Source organism: Hesperophylax consimilis, chromosome 29 (genome assembly GCF_061612785.1).
Source record: "Hesperophylax consimilis isolate HC1 chromosome 29, BYU_Hcon_1.0, whole genome shotgun sequence".
In the NCBI taxonomy this organism is placed as follows: domain Eukaryota; kingdom Metazoa; phylum Arthropoda; class Insecta; order Trichoptera; family Limnephilidae; genus Hesperophylax; species Hesperophylax consimilis.
This window is the reverse complement of record NC_142864.1, coordinates 406160-430903: the sequence shown is the minus strand read 5'-3', so window position 1 is coordinate 430903 and position 24744 is coordinate 406160. Positions and strand designations below refer to the sequence as shown.

At 34.7% G+C, this 24744-nt stretch overlaps 1 protein-coding gene across 1 annotated transcript in view; it reads left to right on the top strand.

Annotated features, from left to right (window-relative positions):
- LOC149409752 (uncharacterized) overlaps positions 1 to 14261 on the top strand; it is a 70055-nt gene extending 55794 nt beyond the window's left edge. Inside the window, exons 16-20 of the mRNA XM_089649303.1 lie at positions 713 to 845; positions 1901 to 2051; positions 3193 to 3378; positions 7789 to 7891; positions 9327 to 14261. Of these exons, the coding sequence (XP_089505429.1) occupies positions 713 to 845; positions 1901 to 2051; positions 3193 to 3378; positions 7789 to 7891; positions 9327 to 9406 (653 nt within the window). The 3' untranslated portion in view covers positions 9407 to 14261. The remainder of the gene's footprint in view (positions 1 to 712; positions 846 to 1900; positions 2052 to 3192; positions 3379 to 7788; positions 7892 to 9326) is intronic.
- The last annotated feature ends 10483 nt before the right edge of the window (positions 14262 to 24744 follow it).

Below are 24744 nucleotides of genomic sequence, written 5' to 3'. Positions count from 1 at the left end.
CATCGAACCCGCAGGATCGCTGACTCGGTTCATTGTATGAATGTTTTGCATCACCCTGCATTCCTTCAGATTCGTCTTATCAGCAGTTTTCGTATCGCAGTATTAATGGTCGATATTTCAATTTGTGTTTCGTAATACATTGTAGTCTGATTGTTGATTCAGCTATTCTTTGCCTTCGAAGTAGAACAAATGTAATAAACCAATATAATGCATTATACAAGTATATATGTGTTTATAAGTATACAGGGCGGATGTGGGTGGGAGTGAGAGACAGGTTTTGGCGTTGTAGCGGGAAGAAAGGGATGAGGGAACTGAAATTAATAAATAATAAATTAGCAATTTAAATAAGGCACAATGTTTAATCATCATGATTTTGTGCTATTCATTAGTAACTAGCAGTGAATATGTCAGCATGTATGTCTATATGTGCAAGTTTTTTGTTGTACCAGTTGCAGGTTCTGTTCATAAATTCGTTTTGACTTCCACTTGACTTCTGACTAATGAAATATAGAGGGTTCTCATACAACCTAAGGACTTAAAATCAGTTGAAGTTCTGCAACGGAAGCCAAGCATCTTTAAAGCCTTATTAGTTGTATAGTTAATGTGTGCAATTAATGACTTTGGTCGTACGTCATGCTAGGACCCCGGGTGGTAGTGTACATTGTATGTGTTTGGTTGCTCGTGAATAACATTGGAATATTGAACATTGCAGTGTACCCCTCTCTGGACATGTCTTCTGATGAAGAAGATGAGCTGAATGCCTCCTCCTCCAGGAAGACTCCGCTCAACAGATCTCACAAGAAGAAGTATCCTCACTCCGCCCTCGGACTTGACAGGACTGACAGGTGAGAGATATCGCATCACATTCCATTATTGGCTATATATATATATTGGCTGTCTTTGAATGTATTTCAAAATAAAATACCATTCTTGAAAGCAGAAGAAAGACTCTTTCTTTTCATATGCAATTATTATGTCGCTTACTGTTATATCTGCCTTACTTTGTAGATTTAAGTGTTGGGAACTCTTTGTTAAAAAGTAAAAGGTTCTACTTATAATTGTGTTTATTTACGTTACAAATAATAGGTCTGGATTTAGCTACACTGTTCATTACCCGAGGGTTGGTAATTCTCTGGTTCGAGAAGCTTGTTCCCTGTCAATATTATCTCACAAGTAATTGTTACACTCTAGCGACACCTGTCGGACTCTGGAGTAAGCTTTATGACTAGCGCCATCTATCGCTTAAATACTCAACCGTATTACCATACATCACACTTACCGATGGTTTTCATTGTGTAAAATGTAAATACGAATACGTAACACACGAAACTAAAAACAGTATAAAAGTCATTGTCACTACACTTTTTTTCGTTTTATATAAAAATATTTATTAAAAAATTTGCAAACTTGACAAATATTTTTCAAATGCTAAAAATTGTTTCATAGAATTATTTCAAATTTTCTAAAGCCACTACGGTAAACTTTAAATGAAAATACAATGCGTGATGTTTTTTTCTTTTTAACACTGTTTAAATCATGTATCTCACCGTAATACAAAATGAGATAGCATGACTTTTGTGAGTAGGCTGGAAGATATATCTCTCAAAAAGTCTCTAAGGGTGTTTGACGTCTTGGAGAAATACCTCCCAAAATTGTTCTATCAGTTAAATCCATATTTTAAAAAATCCATTTCATTTACGTAATTTGACAGTTACCTGACAGCCGTCTCTATTAAAAAAAATGAAATGGTCGTTAGAACAACAAAAATTTATACTTTTTATGATGAAAATATATGTATAAATATGTATCACCATCCGAGGTGGGCTTAAAGAGAAATATTACTATGTAACTTTTTCTTTAGTTTTGCATTAATTTAGAATAATTTTGTGAATATTTTTAGGGAGGATGAATCGTGGTCTCCCCGCGGTCGCCTCGGCCGATTGCTGCCGCGGCTGAACCGCCCCGCGCGGAGGGGATCGCGGCGCGAGGCCGTCCAGGCCGCCCTCCGCGCAGCCAGGTTGCGCGGTGTACATCAGGAGGAGACCGCACAGGTTTGTGCCTGAATGTGAACCTCAGCTATACCTTTGAAAGAAATACAAACATTGTCGAAAGAAGCGAAACTAGCAGCAGTTCACAATGGAGTGCTGATACCAACCCTAAAGTATGGCAGAGGAAGGATGGAAGTAAACTGAATGTTGTACAAATGAGATCACTGAGGCCTCATGTGGGTATTACCGTGTCAATGTGGAGATCCGTAAAGAATGCAAGACAGATGTAAGTGTAATGAATAAGATTGAGAAATAATGGTAGAATAGTCGGGGACGCCCGAGGAAGAGACGACACAATCAAGCAAACCAAAAACTCAATTTCTCAAGAGTCGAGAGAATAACAGAAGAGTAGATATGTATGAATGTAAATCAAATGCAGTTTTACAGTAAACTTTTCAAATTAATGTTTTTATTTTGATTGAAAATCAATTCGAGGTACTGGAAAATTCAATTATTCCATTCATTTTTCATTTCCTCAGTTTTAAAAATGTTAAAAAAATAACCTTGTGATGTTAGTTTAAATACCATGAAATAATTAACTCAATAATATAAAATAACCTTCTGATGTGAGTTAAATACCATAAAATAACTATGTAACTCAATAATATAAAATAACCTTGTGATGTTAGTTTAAATACCATGAAATAACTAACTCAATAATATAAAATCAACCCGTAAAAACCAATGTTTTTTCTTTGCTCTGAAATTTTAAAATGTTTTTCAAAACTTTAAAATTATTATTTTTTTTGGTTTTTGACTGAGAATTGAACCTTCCTGCCTAGGGATTGAGTGAACACCCTAACAGCTAAGCCAAATCATAGGACCAAGCTTTATTCTATATATTAACTGCTGTATATTTTGAAATATAATGTCATCCAATTTCAGAGAAATGCGTATATGTGTATGCGTGATTGCCATCATGCGTTGATTGAATGGATTGTTATCCACAGTGAGCCTATCTGCCGAGTTTCAGCTCGATCGGATGTCGGGAAGTGGGTTAATTTCCACTTGCAAGATTCCATTCTATTGATTTATCCAATCAAGAATCATCTCATCTCTACATTATACATTTCATATTCCACACAAAATTTTTATTTTATGTTATCTTTTTATTTAATTATAACCATAATTTTTTACTTTCCAGGTTCCCCCCGTCGTGGTTACCCCCTCTCCCATCGCCCCCCTTCTCGCCTCCCCCCCTGCCAGCGCCATTCCCCAACTGCCCCCCACCCCCTCGCACCACCTACCCGTGCCCCACACTCCCCCCACCCCCCTCAGGGCGGCGACGCTTGCGCCCATGCTAACCTCCACACCACTCAGAGAACCTGCTGTGAGTTACCATACAATTTTTTTTAGGGATGCTGTTGTATTGAGTATTTGCAAATCATTCCATAGCCTAACTGTTCAACAGAATAACGAGTCATAGAAAGCTACATGTTCTCATGTGACAAATGTCAACTGTGTCCATATGCTGGGATACACGTTTAGTGTGTTTCCTGACTGTGCTGAAGAAATTAATGACTCTGGTTCCTCGGAGCATCTTCCATTGAAATACTGGTGGAACAAGTACAGCATTCGCACCTGCAAGTGGGACTCTCTAATTCAACAGTGGGCGCACTTGTGATTTGGACAGGGTCAGCAGTTGTGCACTATTAAAGTAACTTTTTTTTATTTTTTATATTAACTCCACACAGGAGGCCCTGAAGAAAATAATTTCCCTCAGGGCCTATGTCATCTTTGGGGATGCTGTGTGGAGGGTCTTTTTGTGGAGAGGAAGGAGTGAACATGGGTCTTGAAGAGTCCCATGTTGTAGGAGGGAGGAAACACAGAGGCCGGCAGTTCGTTCCACAGCCGAGCTGTTGAACTTAAGAACGAATCGTAGAAGCGACCCGTTCTCATGTGACAAATGTCAACCGTGTACAAATGTTGGGCGCGCGTTTGGCGTGTATCCCAACTACGCACCGGTGCCGAATGGATCAATGACGCTAGTTCCTCAGAGCATCTTCCATTGTAATACCGATAGAACAAGGACAGCATACCTACCCGACGCCTGTGCTCTAAAGATTGCAGTCCGTTTGTTAAGATTGGGGAATCTATCAAACGGACCGCCCGTTTCTGCACAGAGTCAAGGGTTTTTTTTAGGTATTTTGGGGCTCCGGACCAGAGATGGCTGCCAAATTCAAAATTCAAATTCTGGGTGTACTGTACAGGCCCTATACAGTACACCCAGCTTCTGAGAGCCCCGGTGTCAATGGAAAGCTTGTTGGGAAGATGGCTTCCGTTAAAGGAGACTAAATTGTCATTTAAATTCCTTTTATATAGTCCTACTGAGACACAAATGGGTATCTATAATAATTTGATAATTTGTCTAGACCCATTTATGTGAAAAATCCACATTTAAGTTTCTGCTAATATAATAACCTAGCGCAGACCCGTCAACAATCACATTGTAGGATTTACGAAGCTGGAAAAAGTATTTACATATTAAAAAAATATTTCCAATAACATTATAAAAATACAAGACACGTTACATTTGTATCATTTGAAGAAAAACTGTAGCAACGCTAATGAAAAGAATAGCCATTCAAAGAATGTGTATTTGAACAGGCCGCTAAAGAATGTCCCCCGGACCTAGTTCAGTATCGTATCTTCACTATATTTATTCATTTAAGCATCTGTCAAACATTTTATACAAAATAAATTCGCATTTCGAATAAAGAATTATTAATTCATAAAATAATGTTTGTATGTATTTACCACAGACATAGGAATTAATAGACGAGAAGATAATGGCGAGGGGTAAAATCAACTGTTGAAGAACGAAGGGAGTGAAGCTGACTGTGATTCGTCAATAAATCAATCTGACAGTAAATAGGCATCTCGCATTATAATATCACCATTTACTTCTTAAAAGTAAAATCTGCTTTTGAATGAATAGACATTTTTACATGGGAGCGCAAATTACTCGCCACGTTATGAACTAATTTGCGAAGTCCAAATTCGGCAAAGTAAATTTCTTCTGTTTGCAGAGTCGTAGTTAGTTTCAGAGTATTTAGTTAAGACACTTTTACAAATGTTTCATAATTTACTTACCCCAGTAAACAACGATGAGCACACTTGAGAATCGCTACATTGTGATGTGATAGTATATGTTTCTAAAACTGATCCATATAATACGGTGTGAATAAGCTTAAAATAAAGTAAAATAATGCTTACTTATGGAATGTAATACGACAATTGGGTTTATTCTCTTTTTCACATCTATTTTTACAAGTTTTCATATCACAAGTCAACATTTTGCCGTGTTATTTCGTAAAATGAACCGATGATGCCTCGACCATAGTTCGCACAAGAATGATGACTTCACGTTTTCAAATTTCACTTGAGGCCATACGCGAGCTCAGCCGGCTCCAATGGAACCGGTATGGGGAGTGGGGATACAGGGTGGCCACAGACCTGGAAAACCGGGAAAACCGGGAATTATCAGGGAATTTTACCGAACCGGGAATTATCAGGGAAATGTCAGGGAATTTTGAAATATTCTTAAAATATCAGGGAATTCCAAAAATAAAACGAAATTCGTTATTTACGATTTGTGAAGTCCCAAAGTTGTGTTTTATTACTTTTACTTGCGGCGTATGTAACAAAAGATATGCCGACAAAGACAAACTAGATAAGTAGGTATTTTTTTATTATTATTTTCGTAAATAGCCCTTGCAACACAATCATGTCGTAAACCACCCGCCTTGGTTTTTCCCCTATACTATGTAGGTGCGAAATCTGTAAAGAAAAACCTAGCAAAGTTACAAAAAAGTGTCAAAAGGGTCGGACACCCAGTACGGTCGTAATAAAATTTAAAGATCATCATTATCAACATTTTTACAAAGTGTCAATACAGTAGAACCTCGTTAATTTGAAATCCACGGGACATCAAAAATCAAATTTCGAATTAACGAATTCCCACGTAATTCAAATTTTTATGAAAAAAAAAATATATACGCCGAACATCGATTTTCTCGTCCGCCTCTTCAAATCCGGGTGGTATTTTAGCTATAAATTCGTATTAATACCTATTATTTCTTTATTTTCGCGGCCGATTACCGTAGCGGCGGGCCCTTTAAATTCAGATATTCGCAATAAATTCGTAAAAATGCTATATATTCACGCGTAAATCGAGATTTCGCTTCCGATTTCGGTCGGGGCCTACCCTTTAAATTGAGATATTCGTAAAAATACGATATATTTCCGCGTAAATCGAGATTTCGCGGTAATTTTCCGTCGCAGCCGGCCCATTATTTCAAATATCTGAATTTAAATTCGTAAAAATACGATATATTTCCTCGTTAAACGAGAATTCGCGGCCGTATTCCGTCGTGGCCGGCTCTTTAAATTCAGATTCGAAAAAAATACGATATATTTCCGTGTAAATCGAGAATGCGCGGCCGATTTCCGTCGCGGCCGACCCTTTAAATTAAGATATTTGATGTAAATTCGTAAAAATATGAAATATTTCCGCGTAAATCGAATTTTATCGGCAGTTTTTCGTCGCGGCCGGCCTTTTAAGTTCAGATATTTGAAGTAAATTCGTAAAAATATGTCATATTTCGGCGTGAATCGAAATTTTTCGGCCGATTTCCGTCGCGCCGTATTTTTTAACTCGGATATTCGAAGTAAAGTTAGTAAAAATAAGATATATTTCCGCGTAAATTGAAATTTCGCGTCCGATTTCCGTCGCGGCGGGCTATTTAAATTCAAATATACGATACATTTACGCGTAAATCGAAATTTCGCGGCCGAGTTTCGTCGCGGCCGACCCTTTAAATACAGATATTTGGCGTAAACTCGTAAAACTACGACATATATCCGCGTAAAACGTATTTTCTCGGCCCTTCAAACTCGGATATTCGAAATAAATTTGAAAAAATACAACATTCCAGTGTAAATCGATTCAGATTTACAAAATAATAATACTAATTAGGACGATGTATAACCACGTAGAAATACATTTTTCGGCGTTTTTTTTAGATCAGTTTTACGAAATATTATGATTTATTTTCGCAAAAATCAAATTTTTTCGAATTTCACGAACAAATTTTCGTGCGCGGACAAAAATAAATTTCGAATTACGAATTAACGAATTTCGAATTAAAAAAATTCTTGTATGAAAAAATTTTTCTGCGTAAATTTTTTTAGCGAAAATTTCGAATTACGCGTTTTTTCGAATTATCGGGGTTCTACTGTACTTACTTTTGTTTATTTGTCTATTTTTGTCTGGTCTTTTCATTTGTACACAAATTGTCTTCAGGCGAAATATCATAAATTTGTAATAAGTGTATTTTGTTTTGAATAGATCATTGTGGTGCAAGGAAATAATAAATGCTTTAGATGACGGAATTCCCTTTATTTAAAATCGTGTTTCAAAAATAAAATTTTGAACGATATGTCCTTATACCAAATAAAACATATCAGGGAAAAATATAGAAACTGCCCTGGAAAACCTGGAATTATCAGGGAATTTTGAAATCCGTTTTTTGTGGCCACCCTGGGATAATACGCTTTTAATCACTTAGGGCCGGTCTACTAATATTCATATGTCTATGGTATTTACCTATTTTATCGATAAGTAGTTCATTGAAATTGAATAATGTTACGCATTACGCGGAAAAATTTCACATTTCTTACCAACTTACCCATGCACAACAATCGAAATTAGAATGTTTAATTGTGGTTTTTTTTGCAGGCGCTTACCAGTCTCAAGAAACCTTACAGAAAGAAGAGATCTCTCAAACCATTAAGGCCCGTTCCGGTACAGCACATTCTCCCGTCTCCCACCACACCCAAAGGTCTGTTACAACACATTCATCCGTATATGTATAGACTTGAACACCTACTCTTGAAATACTTCTAAAATAAACGCAGCATTCCCACTTGACATCGATGACCCAGAGATGTCTTTTGTGGGAATCTTATTCACTCGAGCGATAGCTACCCAAATTTGGGTTGCACCGTTAAATGCCCTTGAGCGATAACTTCCCGAATTTGGGTAGCTGTAGGTGATTTTTATCAATTAAAACGAATTATTTTGAACTTACCGCAATCAGCTGATATGTTTAGTCGCTAGGTTGATTAGCTTCTATCGAATACTGAAAGATGTCACTAATGTTCCTCTCCTGGAATATTCTAGATAATGTTTTGTATTGTGTAGTCTGAGTGTTAACATTTCTTAACCAGTGGACTGCCGATGGGTCTCCGGAGAATAATAATAATAATACTTGGATGACTTGTATAGCGCCGTTTTTGTGCAAAAACACCTCAAGGGCGCTGAACATGCGAGCATTCTAATATTATCCTTGTTAGAATTATTTGTGATGCGATTTTGACCTTAATGCTTCGATACACAAAAGCAGCATTGTTTTTGCTAATAAAACTTTATTTTCCACTTTTCTATTTTATGCTCTGGTCTTCAACAGGTTAAATATCTGTGACTATAGACATTTCCAGTTGACCATAGACAATATATAGAAATAGTAATATTCAATATTGCCTCAAACAAGTATGTACCAGGTAGGGCAATGTCGGTAACTGAAAGCTAAAAGCATGGGAAAAAATGGTGAAATACATAATGGTGGATTCGGCGGTTTTACAGCATTTTATATTTTGTCTCGTCGGTATATGAGTGTACGAAGGCATCATAAGGATGCACTATTCCTGTATAAAGTAGTTAACAATAATATTCAATGCCCAGAGTTGCTAAACAAGATTCCATTCAATGTACCTGCGCGTTCAACACGCTCTTGTGTCCTGTTCAGGGTTGATCAAAGCAAAACGAACTCTAAGCAGAATTCTTGCCTGAACAGACTATGCAATAATTACAATAGCGTATTATCCAAGGTTGATATTTTCAGTTGCGAATTTACCAAATACAAGAAGTCCATAAAAGAATATTTCTCTGATGGTTTGTGAATAATGTTTATGTCTCTATTGTTTATATCTCTATTATGATTTGATTTATATCTACAACCTCTCTCCATGGCTATAAATGTATTGTTTTGTAAATTTTTCGTTTTATATAATTTTTGTTTTGTATAAATTTTTTAATTCATATTCCTTTCTCACAAATTTAAATAACTTATTCCATATTATGCTGTCTCAGTAGAGGTAAAGTCACAAGGAGGAAATCCATAATTGGTTTTATTTTACTATAATAAACTGTCGATTTTCCGAAAATGAATAAATAAATAAATATATTTTTAAAATAAATATTTATATCTTTTTCAGTTGTCAAATTCAAGAAGGGAATGAAGACGGCCAAGCAGCGGCTCGGCAAAATCCTGAAAATTCACAAAATGATGTGTTAAGTGCCGAGTTAAGTGTATTACCACAAAACACTGAACGGTGAAATTAAACTTATTAACACGGGCTTAGTGAGCATAAAAGTGAACATATTAGAAGAACAAAAAATTTAAATAAAAATAATAGGTAATAGTAATTCAATTTTGTTTTAAAATAAATATTTATTTTATTTTGGCGAAAAAATGACATGATGCAAAAATACATACATAAAAATCGATTAAATTTTCAAGACATATAATTTTTGGCTATTTTTAATGCCAATTAGTAAAATGTAAGTTTATTATTATTATTATTTCTTGAAAATACAGTGAAACTCGTTTAAGAAGTTCCCTCTTAAGAAGTTTTCACACTTAAGAAGTTTTGTTTTTCGGTCCCTTGAAATTCCATACAAAACTGCAAAAAACATGATTTTTTTCCACATAAGATGTTTAAGCTAAAACTGTTTCCCGCCTTCCAAAAAGTTTTAAAATTTTGGCGGCGAATCCATCACAAACGAAAACCATTTGCCAAATATTCCTGAAAATGTCCCTTTGTTATAATTGTCTGCATCACATTTAAGGGGTTTTAGAAGTTGGACAGTAAAAACAGTATAAACTGAAACTAGTGATAGGTACCTAAAATGAACCCCTTTTCAACAGTCATAAAATGTACTTTGTTGTCTGCATCACATTTAAGAGGTTTTAGAAGTTAGACAGTAAAAACAGTATAAACTGAAACTAGTGATAGGTACCTAAAATGAACCCCTTTTCAACAGTCATAAAATGTACAACTTTGTTGTCTGCATCACATATAAGAGGTTTTAAAAGTTGGACAGTAAAAACAGGATAAACTGAAACTAGTGATAGGTACCTAAAATGAACCCCTTTTCAACAGTCATAAAATGTACAACTTTGTTGTCTGCATCACATTTAAGAGGTTTTAGAAGTTGGACAGTAAAAACAGTATAAACCAAAACTAGTGATAGGTACCTAAAATGGACCCCTTTTCAACAGTCATAAAATGTACTTTGTTGTCTGCATCACATTTAAGAGGTTTTAGAAGTCTGGACAGTAAAATCAGTATAAACCGAAACTAGTGTGGACCCCTTTTCAACAGTCATAAAATGTACAACTTTGCTGTCTGCATCACATTTAAGAGGTTTTAGAAGTTGGACAGTAAAAACAGTATAAACTGAAACTAGTGATAGGTACCTAAAATGGACCCCTTTTCAACAGTCATAAAATGTACTTTGTTGTCTGCATCACATTTAAGAGGTTTTAGAAGTCTGGACAGTAAAATCAGTATAAACCGAAACTAGTGTGGACCCCTTTTCAACAGTCATAAAATGTACAACTTTGCTGTCTGCATCACATTTAAGAGGTTTTAGAAGTTGGACAGTAAAAACAGTATAAACTGAAACTAGTGATAGGTACCTAAAATGGACCCCTTTTCAACAGTCATAAAATGTACTTTGTTGTCTGCATCACATTTAAGAGGTTTTAGAAGTTGGACAGTAAAAACAATATAAACTGAAACTAGTGATAGGTACCTAAAATGAACCCCTTTTCAACAGTCAATGTACAACTTTGTTGTCTGCATCACATTTAAGAGGTTTTAGAAGTCGGACAGTAAAATCAGTATAAACCGAAAATAGTGATAGGTACCTAAAATGAACCCCTTTTCAACAGTCATAAAATGTACAACTTTGTTGTCTGCATCACATTTAAGAGGTTTTAGAAGTTGGACAGTAAAAAAAGTATAAACCGAAACTAGTGATAGGTACCTAAAATGAACCCCTTTTCAACAGTCATAAAATATACTTTGTTGTCTGCATCACATTTAAGAGGTTTTAGAAGTTGGACAGTAAAAACAGTATAAACCGAAAATAGTGATAGGTACCTAAAATGAACCCCTTTTCAACAGTCATAAAATGTACAACTTTGTTGTCTGCATCACATTTAAGAGGTTTTAGAAGTTGGACAGTAAAAACAGTATAAATAGAAACTAGTGATAGGTACCTAAAATGAACCCCTTTTCAACAGTCATAAAATGTACAACTTTGTTGTCTGCATCACATTTAAGAGGTTTTAGAAGTTGGACAGTAAAAACAGTATAAATAGAAACTAGTGATAGGTACCTAAAATGAACCCCTTTTCAACAGTCATAAAGTGTATAACTTTGTTGTTTGCATCACATTTAAGAGGTTTTAGAAGTTGGACAGTAAAAACAGTATAAACAGAAACTAGTGTCACAACATAGGTACCTAAAATGAACCCCTTTTCAACAGTCATAAAATGTATAACTTTGTTGTCTGCAAAAATTTTTGAAAAAAATACAAATGTATAAATACAAATGAAATTTAAAAATACGTAATAATGTGTACAATACTAGAAATCAAATGTTTGTTAAAAAAATTGCCAAATTTGAATCCCACTTATGAAGTTTTTTGTTGTCCTGTCCCTTGGAAAATTTCTTAAGAGGCTATCACTGTATTGTGTTTGTTTTGGGACATTTTTGTTTTTTCAATGATTATTTATAAATTATATTAATACCAAATACATAAAAATTATATCATTAATTTAAATAATCATTTTTGTCTATAATTATTTATATTCATAGATAAAACAATACCCGATCCCAGAGCAGTAAGGGTCGATGCGTATCATGTGGTACAAGCGTGACGGTACTAATTTCTTGTCGGTGGCAATATTTGGTACACCCTGTATATAATAGTTTAGGAACTTAATTGCGTTCGTACAAACGGGATGTTTTATAGTTTGACGAGGGCCCAAGGAATTACTGATCCGAATATTGCCTTAAATAATGTGAATACATACTTGTACTGTACATTACTTAATCATTATCATAATCAATATGTTCTGTTATTCCATGGCCCACTCTCCATCTGTTATTATATACGATTGGGACGATTATAAAACCTGCAACTAAAAATAATCTCGAAAACAATGTTTTGAAAAGTGAAAAGAAATATCTCATTTGTATGTTTTAATTGTTGTCAAATATTACAATGTATTCTAGATGTAAATATTTAGGAACGACCAGAGTGGAAAATACTCTCGATATCGCCCTGGTGGAAGGCCATCATTTAGAATCCTAACTTTGCTTGAAATGACTTTATCGGTGTTTGGTGACCAGATTTTTTAATAGCTAGGTACTTCACAACCTTTCTCTTTTTCATCTCCTTCCATTCCCACTACGCTCAGCCTCACCCCAATTGGGGATGCCGTAGTCCCACTGACTCCAAACAGTGGGGAGCAATTGGTACTCTTGTGCGGTATTCAATTAAATTATAAAACTTTTGTAACTTTAATTTCGTTAGCACAAACCTGTGTTAATTTTGAGGTTAGTTATTTTCATCAGGTATGATAATCGGGAGAATGAATCTTTACGAATATAATCATTCTTTATTTGATGTCTTTTGTGAGAGAGACAAAAAAATAGATATATAAGAGATAGGTTGTCCAGTGTCTCTTCATTACCACCTGTTAATAATACATTGCGTTCATTTATTAGTCTGTTGACTAATGTTCCTCCATCCAAATACCGTGGTAAAAACATAATGTAAAAGATCATAATAAAAAAAGACGTTACATTTTTTAAGAGGAATGGCTGCCTGGCATTTTTCATAGAAAACTAAAACACCCAACCAAACTGAATACGTTTATGCGAGCTATTTTATTTATTTGTTTTAAATTATAAAATATAGGCTATCAACCTTTTGAGCACCTTTGGTCCCGTAACCTAAAACCGCGGTAATGTACCGAGATTAGAAAAACCACACAAACGGAATGTATTAATGTCATATTACCAATTGTAATTTGTTGGTGCTTAACATATATACATTTTTCATATCCGGTAGGTACTTTTGGCACTTGAGAAGTTAATTAATTTAGTTTTTCATGAATTAGAAGCTAACGATAGTAATTTTGCCCTACCCACCATGTAAAGATGTGATTGCCACCAAAAGTTGATTTTGCCACCATGAAGTATTTTTAAAATTTGAATGGTACCCGTTAAACGTCGATCCTTGGCTCATTCCAGCCATTGTTCAAATTCGGCAAGCATAACAACATGACTTACGTTTGATAGTTGATCGCGATTTCGTAAATATCTGAAACTAAATAGAGAATTGGCGTCTAACGGGGACTATCTAAATGTAGAAAATTCAAAATGGCGCTGATTGTTGATATGATAGTCATCAAATGTGACGAGAGTTTTAAACAACCCAAACCAATTGAAATATTTTTCGAGGGATTTTTAAAACCTAAATAAAAGTCTTTTTTGTTTGTTTTTTTATAAAAATTGTATTATTGTATTTCACCCTTTACATAAATTAAATTAATTATTATGTATTTTTATTTGAAATACGAGGTGAAAATATTATTTGTATTAAATATATAACTTCTTAGTTTTAAGCATTTCTATATATTTGTATATAATAATTATACCAATCAAATTTATATAATATTTATAAGTTGTCATTTAATTTGAAAATGTAAACAATTTTGTTAAGTACGTAATATTACCTTCCACGGTCGTTTGCAAAAACCAATAAGTTTGTATTTAATGTTTATTTGAATAAAACTAGGTGAAATTGACATTTAATGTAGAAAGTGACCTTTTTGTTTTGACGGTTAAGTGTGCAAAATTTCATTAATCTCGGAATAAAACTGTAGATTTGTATACAAATCAAATCCACATCACCCGCCCATTGTCTACCACAAACACTCTTCTATATATAAGTATATATTTTCGAAAATACAATATAAATATAGGTAGGAGTGTTCCACAAAAATTCAAATTTCAAATCAGCGCCATTAGCGTCAATTGTTTCGCAGGAATTCACATGTGACAAAGTCATCAAGTTCCCCATTAATCGCCGATTCTAGGTGCGTTTCAGCTTTCTATCAAATTGTACTAAGCTGACAAGCTTAACAACATCATAGTGAAATCAAAATGGCCATTTGACGACAATGTTACATTTGTATTTCTGTGAAGCAACTCATCCTAAGGTTTTTTGACATTCGAATGGTCCCCCTTTAAACGTCAATTCTAGGTCCATTTCAGTTTTTGAACAAATTGTGAACAGCAAAAAGGAGTGCTGGCACCTACCCTGAAGTAAGGCAGTGAGGCATGGAACTGGCAGAGGAAGGATGAAAATAGACTGAATGCTGTAGAAATAAGATCCCTGAGGCGCAAGTGTGGTAAAACTGATGTATGATCGTGTGAGAAAACCGTAAAGAATGCAAGACTGATGTAAGCGTAATGAGTAGGATTAAGAAAGGAACACTTAGATGGTTTCGGCAGGAGAATATATGACGCACATGTGAAAGGTAAAGTCCAAAGCAGAAACGGAATTAGATACTGCGTTTGAGGGACCATTCAAATGTAAAAAAAAAAAACAAAATGGCTCTGATTTGCCATTTGATGACAAATGAATTTAATGTTACATTCATTTGAATTTTAAAACACCCCAACCTATAATTATTATGAACTTTAAAAACAAAAAAATCTGGTTTTGGAGTAAATGTGAAATTAGATTAGGTAAATATTATTTTAGGAAAAAAAAATATATGCCTGAACTTTGATGACAATTTGGTCTTGCAAATTAAAATTAACATAAAGAACCCTCAAACCTTCCGAGGGGGAATCCAGTTCGACTTATTACTAGAATATTCATTTCATCAAATTAATATGTAATGGGGGTAAAGTGCACTAACTTCGGGAGGTGATTCTACGTGACAGGTATAAGTAAAATATAATAAATAACTTTTTTTAGAAATTCTGTTGCTTTTTCCCATACAAAAATATTATTTTCTCCATAAAAAAATATTATTTTATCCATACAAAAATATTATTTTCTCCATACAAAAATATTGTTATTCAATACAAAAATATTATTTTCTCCATACAAAAATATTATTTTCTCCAAACAAAAATATTATTTTCTCCATACAAAAATAATATTTTCTCCATACAAAAATATTATTTTCTCCATACAAAAATATTATTTTCTCCATACAAATTTTTTATTTTCTCCATACGAACAATTCAACTTTTGTACCTGTACCTTAAAGTACCTTAAAAAGTTGAAATTTCTAAAAAAATTATTCAAATTTTTTACTTGGACTATCATGTAGAATCCCCTCCCGAAGTTAGTGCACTTTACCCCCAGACCCCCGTATTAAATATTTTTCATGTGATTACCGCACAGGTGTCCAGACTATCCGAAGGACTATGGCATCTCCCAATTTGGGTATGTTTAGGGGCTGAAGGTACTGAGATGGGGTAGATGAAGGTTTGAAGTTACCTGGCTATTTACATCCCGTCACTTGACATTATATGTACCTACTTGTACCAGTTTGACGTAGAATAAATTGATTGTTTTAGTTTTGTATGAATTACTGCACACCATACGTTACATGTCATAGTTAATAGACACAGAACGGAAGACACAAAAATTTGTATATACAATTTTTACTATTAAATGACTAGATATAATTTTCTTTGTTTTATTTTTCTATTCGCTTTTGTACCCAGCTTATTAAATATGTACAGGGTTTTCCAATAAGAGGTGTTATTTTGATATTCAATCGTAAAAGATCAATGGTTTCGTTGCTTGTGTGGCACGTAGCGCTGTCTTGTTGAAAGTAAACGTTGTCCAGATCAATACCATCCAATTCCGGCCATAAAAAATCATTAATCATCTCTCGATAGCGCAATCCCTTCACCGTAACTGTTGCTCCAGCCTCATTTTCGAAAAAGTAAGGTACAATGACTTCGCCGGACCATAAACCGCACCAAACAGTCACACGTTGAGGATAGAGATACTTTTCAACAATAACTCTTGGGTTTTCCGAGCCCCAGATGCGACAATTTTGCTTGTTGACGAAGCCACCGAGGTGGAAATGGGCCTCATCACTCAAAGATGATTTGCATTTGATTCAATCAAGTGAATTTTAATAATTTAAATGCGTTGTTGAAGCGTGTATCGTTACATTTTTATTAATGGCGTTGTTTCTACTTGTCAAATGTCGAAAAATGACAGCTTTAAAAGTAACATCCAGAGAAATAGCGGGCTATTCAAAATAACACCTCTTATTGGAAAACCCTGTACTAAGCAAGCAGAATTCTTGACACATCAGTTCCAATTTTGAAAATGACACAGCCTGTTGTACCATGGGTTGGTAAGGGTATAAGGAAAGGGTAAGGAATATCGACATAAACCATAAAGCTGAAAAGTATCACAATGGCTGCTCTGCAAACCGTCACCTTACTTTAGTGAAGTTTACTTTTCTGCACGGGGTTTACATCGATTCCTTACCGGCGGACTGTGAGACAGCCGGCTAAAATTCAAAACAAATCTGAGTTCATTGAACCAGAGTTACAATCACTCGCAGAATGACAGATTCACAACTGAAATTAGTATGTTTAATTATATATAGGAAACTACTATTTAACTTTAGGATGAATGGAACTGCCAGAAAACTAAAGTCTCCCTCGGAAGACGTGGACCTCACTAAACCGCATCCAGCGCAGTCACAGTGGCATACGTGACATATTCAAACAACAAAACACACTGTGGAAGCCTTCACCAGTTTCTCCGTGGCGCATCTGTACCGAACCAAGTGACTTCCGATGCAGTCGGCTGGCTGCTAAACTTCAGTATCCCACTTTGACCTCCACCAACTCTCCTCTACCAAAACTTCAGTATCCCACTTTGACCTCCACCAACTCTCCTCTACCAAAACTTCAGTATCCCACTTTGACCTCCACCAACTCTCCTCTACCAAAACTTCAGTATCCCACTTTGACCTCCACCAACTCTCCTCTACCAAAACTTCAGTATCCCACTTTGACCTCCACCAACTCTCCTCTACCATATTATGGAGAAGAAAAACCATTGTCTGGTAGAGCCACCTGCTGTTTATTGTTGCACTGTTGTGCAAGTTACTTGAAGGAAGGTTAGTGGTAAAAAGACCCAGTAACAAAGCAGACATACCCTTTTATATGTCGGCCTAATCATGCGATCTCTTTCATACATTTAGACATAATGTTCATTACACTTTTTATGTTGGAAACCCCTTTCCAGATGAGATATCAAGAGGTTGCAAACATTTTGCTAGGGTTCATCATCGCCACTGAAGAGATGAACCGATTGAAGTGTGGTGTGCTGAAAGTAAGATCAATTTTTCCTTACTTACATCAAGTGAAATTGATCAAACTTGAAATATCGAAAACGAAGTAACTTTAATTGTCTAGGAGTTGAAAGGTCAATTTTGCGCGGTTTCTCACAGTCTCTCTTAGTCATCACCTGACATTTAGGATAGTGCACTGTGTTAATTACAGTCGCTTGACTATTATTCCACCATCCCAATATCATAGTAAAATCATAAATGTAAAAGGACATCATACATAGGTAAATACTTTGAAGTTAGTTCCTCTTTCGACCACCAAAAGCATGTTAATCAGTACATGAGTTTTGACAATTTCTTCAAGTGATGTCAGTTATAGCCCTCTCAATATTGGTAAATGTTGTCCTGACGGAAGGTTGTCCTGATAATAGCCAACCTCCGATAGGAGAGTGCACCAGAAGAATAGGTGAAAATAAAGTAGGGAAGGAATAAATCAAGGTAGAGATTATTTATTATTACAACTGTGTACATTAAAGGCTACATTGGCCACACAATGTTATTTACATTTTTACCAGAAGCTGTGATTTTTTGTATGTAGACATTTTTGCCAAAGTTTGTACATTGCATTTTGACATGTTCCACAATTTTGATAGGACTTTTCGTAGTTTTGTGTTATAAAACATTGGAAAGTTATATATTTTTAACTCAGTTAACCTATCCCGTCTGAGCCGCCACAATTTAGGGCGGGTATCTTAGAAAGCCTTCCCTCCGACCTGCCATAATTTAATATTATTACTAAGAAATGGACATTAAATTAATAAATTTATGTTGGGGTGTTTTGCTGAAAGTCAAATGTAACATTGTCATCAAATAGCCAATCAGTGCCATTGTGATCAGCTGACAAGCAAAACCAGTTGTGCATTTTTGCTAATCACAATTTGTTCAAAACCTGAAAATGTATGGCGTATCTAACATTCAAATTTACCAAAGGAATTCAAATTTTTAAAATAATTTATCTTTAAATATTGGTTTATTGAGATACAATAGCTAAGTATTACAATTTCTTCAAATATTGGTTTATGGAGATGCAATAACTTAGCAATACAATTTCTGAACAAGTTTATTACAATATATTAAAGCTTTACAAAGGTGATAGAAGAGTATTGCTATTATTCTGTTTTTACTAGGCAATTTACAATATTATTACGTAACCTTAAAAACCTTTTTGTAAAAGTGATTGTTTGATTGAAAACGGCAGCGCTAAGATGATTCAAAGGAGAAAGTATTACATCAAATTCAACAAAATTGTTGTTTTATCACTTCGAACCACGTAACGCTATCGAAGTGAGAGTCATCGTACTCCATCTGCCAGAAAACCTTTACGAAAAAAAATTGAAAATCGCATTAATCAAGTGGTGATAAATAAATAAGATAAACAATTATATGTAGGGACACTACATCATTCTGAACCCAATAAAAGGAAGGTTTCCGTGCAGGCAGCGCTCCCTATCACGTCAAAAAAATTCTAACGACGGATCTGGAAAATGCTGGTACCAGAAATTTGTCTGTCAGGGTCTCCGGCGAAAGTTCGGTACAGGCTGACAGCTCCAGGATAGGACACTCTGTATAGAGTACTGGATGACCTGCCTTTGCGGAAGTACATAATATCATACAGTGGATAGTATTATTAAAATCCTATTAGTAGCTAAGTTTAGGTCGAGTGTCGCTCTTTTCAGGAGAAATGGACAAATGAACATTTTTTGTTGAAGTAGCATGTTGGCGAACCTGTGTATCTATTTGTGGCGATGCTTTTGAAACACCCCAAGCTCAGTGAATTGGGAGGCTAGAAACGTTTAGATAAAATCAATGCTCTTCAGTGCACTTTGGAATCTCAACAACCCCACCGTGATCAAGACTGGGTGTATGTATAGTAAAGCCTCAGGTATGGAGAATTTGTGAACGAATCCACGGTGGCTGTTGGCGAACAAAGTAAAATATTTTCAAAGTATTTGTTAGTAAATCTGAGTAACGCTGACCGTATGCGCTTTGAGAACTGTTCGCGAAACCTCCACGAGCAGAACCTACAACCCTGTCAGTAAAAGGGTCAAGTAAGGTCAGATCACCCAATCAAATCAGACTTCAGATGTAGTGTGATGTAAATGCAATGACGCTTCCACAAACAGACCGTATATCGTAGAAATTAGGTACCTATTCGCGAAACAAATTATTGCACAACTGAATATCGTCACCTTAAAGCAATAGTGGGATATCTTGAAAAATGCTGTTCTGAGATAATAGGACTTTTAGGTTTGCGTGAGCTCTAGCAGCATCAAATTAACTAATCTTGCAGATTAATTATATAGTATAAGAGAGGTAAATTATTTAACATCAACACAAAATTGTAATAATAGAAAAATAATTAATTTTTTCATACTAATTTTGACAAAGTATAGGTAAATCTGTAAATATCTCACTGTTGCGTGGAGTGTTTGGTAATCATCTCAAATTATCTCAGTGTAGCATAATAATAATATTACGAGTTTAGATGTATAATTGAATTAATAATTATTCCTCGGGAGATTTTTTCAATGTGTACGACTGTTTCAGGCTAATAATTGCTTTAAATAATTAATAATTGCTCAAAATAATTAATAATTCTTATTTCTGCATGTTTTTCCATGATGTTTATAATCATAAATACATTTTCAACAGTACACTCCCACTCACTCCTATAGTTTGTCAATACGACAATTGACGATAGTAAGGTGGAATAAAAATGAAAAAAATATATATTTGTGCTTATAAATTTATTTATGAGAAGCTTTTTATAATGTATGTAACAAAAATAACAGAAAAACTTTAAGGATAAAAGTATGTAACAAAATTAACAGAAAACCAAGAATAAAAAGTAGGTATGTATCAAAAATAACAGAAAACCTTTAGAATAAAAAGTATGTAATTTTTTTTACAGAAAACTTTAAGAACAAAAAAATAAAACAAATATGTGTTGATTCCCTGGAAACCTACAATGAACCTTCATCGTTATTTTCTTCTTGTACATCGCAGTCTGTATTAGCAGTATTAATTAATTCAAAACAAATTATGAGGTTTTTTTTGGTATAACACCACTTTGGCAAACAAATAAGAAATCACGATTTTTATTCGGTGGAATTGTAGGTGGAACTGTATAAGCTGGTCCTAGAATTATACTATTCTCATTCCGAACATTCTTTAGTCGCTCTCTCACATTAATGCTCTGATTAAATGGATCCTCGGTGTAGGTGCTTTTGTATTTGATAACTAACGATTCGTCTTTAGTGATCTGTAAAATCTTAACTTTATTCCAAATACATTTATTTTTGTCCATGTTTATTGAGAAGTTTTTTCCAGTCTTCTCACATACCTTCTTCCAGTCAATGAAGTCCGTTGTTTCCATTTCTGTTAACTTATAACTTATAACGAGGTTCATTCTTCTTGGAACACTTTATGATCATCGCTAACTCCGTTGGAATAAATATTAGGCCTTTTTTTAAAACCCTGACCTTTTCTCTGTCGATGCAATAATGAATGGAGTCTCCTTTGTTCTCTGAGTGCCCAACAATTAGGTATATATGGGTAATGATTTGAATATCAAGTGTTCATAGTGCATGCATGTACATAGAAAATAAATAAAATTGTTTTTATTCTGTGCCACACAGTTATCAGAATAAAAGATCACTTCCCGTTTCCCTTGGCAAAGGTCTTTTAAAAATGTGTACACGCAGGTAGATATTTCAATTGCGCATCTTTTAGCTACACCCTCATGCCGCATGTAACAATGGCCCTGTCGTGTTTGGTATTGTAAATACAGAAGTTATAACGTTTAACTTGCTCTTATAAAAAAATAGATATATTGCCATTTGGCAACGGCATAACAGCTTGAAAGTCATAAATGGCAACTACAGTATCATCAGTGGTTTTGGTAATGTTTTTATCTTTTTCTTGTCGAGATAGCTTTACATTCTGAATGTGTTCAGAATATTATTATTTTTTCTAATATCTCATTTGCAGTACTATAGTTGTATTATACACAAAATCCACAAAGGTTCTTTTTTGGTTAAAAATATATTGAATTTGGTATTGAATTGTATGTAGAGTGTGTAACATAGAGATTACCTACCGAGACACACTTCTATTTGTACAAATTGTACATCTTTTGGATATTTGGAGATCCGAGATGATCCTGCACGATAATAGTGCGATTCCACTCTACTAAAGCTGTTGATGTGTTCGTAACACCATCAACTAAATCATCCTTTTGCAGGAAGCTGTCTGTTTTCTTTTTTAATGCAGTGCTTATGGTATTATTGCTTATATCTAAGGTTGCCATAAAAAAATCTTTCACATACGTATGTTATGTCCATCTCTCTCAAAATAATAACCACTATTAGCTAGGATTCATGGAATCATAAATATTAAAATATTTTAATCGATCAACTTCCAAAACAGATTCAGAACATTTGTATTTACAATTAGTACACAGTACAGGCTTAATTTGTTTTGCTCTGCGTATTTTTCCTGACTTTGCTACATACTCCTGACCAGTATTCACCTTCAGTTTATTTATGTTTCTCTTCCAAGATCACCCAACATGTTGAAAACTATAGAGCTACAATGAGACAATAAATTTATTTCAGTATTTTAAACGACCTTTTGAAAGCAACAGTGGGACAACATCAATATCTCAGTGTTGCTCTGAGTGACCGAACATTTCAATACTGAGATTTTACTTGTAACACTGGCAATTTTTTTTTTACAAAATATCCCAGTAATGCATCATGTAGAACTCAAAATTTTACATCGAACTGCATACTTATCTCAAAAGTGTATTTTTCGAAGATATCCCACTATTGCTTTAAGGTGACGATATGCTGGGTCTGTTTGACTGCTATCCACGGTGGTCACTGCTAGCTGAGACGTTATTTCATTGTGGACAATTTAAAAGCTTTTATTTATTGCGCAAGGGTTCCAACTGCCCTAAGCCAGTTGGACTACGGTATTGTAAGTTATATACTTTTCCACACGCGCAATTGATTAGCAATTATAATATATCTTTTACTTTTGACTTTGACGCATTTTAACGAGTTCAATGCACTGTGTCTGTTTTACTGATATTCTCAGTGGACAATGCCAGCTGAGAGAGACAGGTTGCAGAGAACTGGTCTGGTAAGGTCGGCGGTGCAAACTTAGTCATTGTTCGCGAAACCTTCATGAGCAGATCCTACAACCCTGTCAGTATAAGGGTCAAGTAAGGTCAGTACACGCAATCAAATCACACAATTCTGGTGCATCAACCAAATGAGAGAGCCAACACAGGGACGCGTAATTCGAAATTTTCACCAAAAAAATAAACCCAGAAAAAAATTTCATACAAAATAGTTTTTTTATTCGAAATTCGTATTTATTTTTGTCCGCGCACGAAAATTTCTTCGTGTATATTACTAAATTAAAATAATTTTTTGCACTGTACGATAGGTTATTAATCCATTTACAGTACAATCTTCTCATTTTGAAACACTTAACATCCGCATCATATACCATTGCTGATTTTTCCTTTTTAAGATATAGATAGACATTATTTTAATGTCATCCCAAAAATAACAGTCAAACTTCTCGGGCATTTTAGATATGGACTTTTCGTAAAGTCAAATAAATAGGACTGTAAGCACCGGTTTTTATCAACTAAGACAACTCAAGTCTTTCCGAAGAAACCTTCCTGCATAGGCAACAATACTACTTATCAACTCTTACGTCTCGATTACTGCAACGGCATTTATGCCAACCTTCCAAAATATCAAATTGACAAACTTCAATCAGTGTTTAATGCAGCAGCACGGCTCATAACCGGGGACTCCAAATATTCGAACACCTTCAAAACCTTCACTGGCTCACGTGCCCTGAAAGAATCCAGTACAAATTGTGCTGGATGGTGTTTAAATCCATCAATGAGATGGCCTCACCCTACATATCTGAACTATGCGTCCCGGAAAACACCGGTCTGAGGCAGTCAACATCATCAGTTACAGGCAGACTAATGGAACCTAAGCGCAAGCCAAATACTAAGTTTGGTGATCGCGCTTTCGGAGTATCTGGGCCGAAGGCTTGGAATAAACTCCCACCGGAACTAAGATCCACAACAAGTTCAACAGAAGTCAGGTCGAAACTAAAAACGTACCTATCTAAGCTCTCATACCCTTAGTTAAATATACCTGCTGAAAGTAGCATTCTTGTATTGCCCATAATACATTCTAATGACACTTTTCTTATTGGATTTACATTATTCGAAATCTGTCTTATATACCGAGGGACGAATTACGATTAGGAAGATGAATTCTGATCAAAACCTTGTACTGTAGTACCGCCCAGCATAAAATTAGTTAAAACCCAAGAAAGCAATGAATGACTAATTGCAAGAAAACTTTTATACTTTACATCAGTAATATTATAATGTCTAAACATTGTTTTGACGAAATACACGATTCATTCAATATCATATTTTTTTATTTATTTTTTTTATTTTTTTATTAATATCAATAGCAAAATTTGTACATTATGTAGGTTTAAAGTATAATATAAGTATATTTTTTGTATTTTTTTCACAGTCCTCCTCACTAGGGTTATTAGTTTCAGTGTTTTCCAGCCCTGATGAATGTGATCCTATATACAGAAGTAATTATTTGTTTATCATACGGCACAACATACGCCAGGATGTAGTTAAAAGAACAAAGTATAAAGTGATGATAAAGATATTTGCAGGACTAATGCCGTTATTTTTACTTATCTCGTCCCTTCTAAATATTACTTAATTACATTTTAATGGTGTTAATTCTGGTAGTTAGTAGCTAAATTAACTTTCATTTTAGATAATAATAGTTATGTTGTCGGAATTATCTCCAGTAAAGGGAATCGTATTGTATTCTTAGCTTACCTGAAACTGTTCCCATTAAAAGGCAATAAAAGTTCGACGAGATTACAAGGAAAGTGCACATTTCTCCCTGGCTAATGTTGTTATGGAAATACCAATAATAAGTATAACCTTTGAATAAAAAAAAGTATATCGGTCTCATATCAAAAAATAAGTTTTATGTGAAAAGAGTTGCGCAGCCGTCACTTTTAAAATATTGCGTTGTCAAGTTATTTGACTACGTATTACGTGATTCTGAAAGAGA